Source organism: Theobroma umbraticum, unplaced genomic scaffold (assembly GCF_002168275.2).
Source record: "Theobroma umbraticum cultivar Fairchild unplaced genomic scaffold, ASM216827v3 scaffold_67.0, whole genome shotgun sequence".
Classification (NCBI taxonomy): domain Eukaryota; kingdom Viridiplantae; phylum Streptophyta; class Magnoliopsida; order Malvales; family Malvaceae; genus Theobroma; species Theobroma umbraticum.
Window position 1 is genome coordinate 7396778 of NW_018397262.1, and position 1589 is coordinate 7398366.

At 32.7% G+C, this 1589-nt stretch overlaps 1 protein-coding gene across 1 annotated transcript in view; it reads left to right on the plus strand.

Moving 5' to 3' along the window:
• LOC110419220 (uncharacterized) overlaps positions 1-1589 on the plus strand; it is a 7823-nt gene that overhangs the window by 3350 nt on the left and 2884 nt on the right. The window contains 3 exon segments of the mRNA XM_089783949.1: positions 167-248; positions 962-1156; positions 1411-1589. The exon segment at positions 1411-1589 is cut by the window's right edge and continues 99 nt beyond it. Of these exon segments, the coding sequence (XP_089640075.1) occupies positions 167-248; positions 962-1156; positions 1411-1589 (456 nt within the window).

A 1589-nucleotide genomic window follows, 5' to 3' on the forward strand; every position in this document is an offset into this window, starting at 1 on the left:
TCTTCAATGTGGCAAAAGAAAATAATGGAGTTGATCATGCCATTGCACTCCCTTGCCTACAAAATTTACAACTTGGAAACTTGATAAATTTGAGTTGCTTTTTTTCGGAAAATTTTCTCATCTCATCACCATCTTTGGAGAATTTAGTCTTTTGGGATTGTCCTAGATTGACAAATTTCACCATTCAAAAAGAAGTTCACGAGCAGGCTCAAGAAAAGGTACTTTTTTTATACTCTTTTCCTTCAATTGTAGTTCAGCATTTTGCTTTGTCTCAAATCTGTCAAGTTCATAAACTAATTCACATATATATAAAAGCCACTGTCACCTTTTATCACAACCACAGAAAAACTACCAGAAGTGTTTTTGCTCAAATCATTCCTGCTTTTGGTGCATATTTTACATTGACACCCACAACAAATGTGATTTGTAACTACTGAAATATTTGAAGAAGAAAATAGGAAAAAGATGAAAACTCTTTTTCAAGACGGGTTTTTACATACTTTGGTACTATAAAAATTAGGATAAGCCACAACTTGTATCTTTGAAGAAATTTAAACTTTCATCTCCAGCAACTTTATCTTCAACTCATTCAATAATTACTTAAACATACTAGTCATTTCAGAAAAACTTCGTTCGATTTAAAATCTAATCTTGTAAGAATGAGAGTGTTGCTTATTTAACTATATTTTTTTTTGAAAGCAAAACCTCTATTGTTATTATTATTAAAAATTTATATCAAGAACACTGATGGACTCAATGACCAGCAAACCATGCATCACAGGAAACTCACTTATTTAACTAAAATGGTAGAAAAGATCATGTATTATTTCAAAAAAAAAATCAAATGAACTTTTTATTTTTTTTATTATATTTAATTAAGCTCTTAAAGTATTTTTTTTGTTATTTTTTTATTATCTTTCTAATTTTCCTAGTATCTTCAATTTTGTTGTGAATTTATCAGGATTTTGGATTGCATGCAGTGAAGAAGTTATTATACAATACCAAAAGTCTTACCCTGAAAGGAGTCATGTATCAGAAAAATCTGGTTCCAAATGTAGATCCAGAGGGACTGAATGAATTAACCTTTCTTGCACTTAAAGATGGCAAGGAGCTGGAATGCTTGATTGATACAACAGAAGCCCATGTCTCAACCAATGCCTTCTTCAATTTGGTGCAATGGTGCAATTAGTCATACAGGAAATGACTGGTTTCAAAATGTTGTGCAACGGTCGGATTCCAAAGGGATTTCTACAGAAACTAGAGAAGTTGGAAGCAACGAAGTGCATGGAAATGGTCTCTTTATCTCCCATGCCACAAAATTTAAAGGAAGTGAAAGTTATTAATTGTGGCCAATTGCAAGAAGTATTTCAAACAGATGAGATTCTTCATGATACAAAAGAAAATCAAGGACCGCTGCTGTCAAATTTAACACTCATGGAGTTGCACTCATTACCAGAATTGAAGTGGATATGGAAAGGGTCCACCCATTTTGTCAGCCTCCAAAGCTTGAAGTTTGTAGAGATTAGTTATTGCAATAGATTGAATTATCTCTTCTCACCATCCCTTGCTCAAAGCTTGGTGCTCCTTGA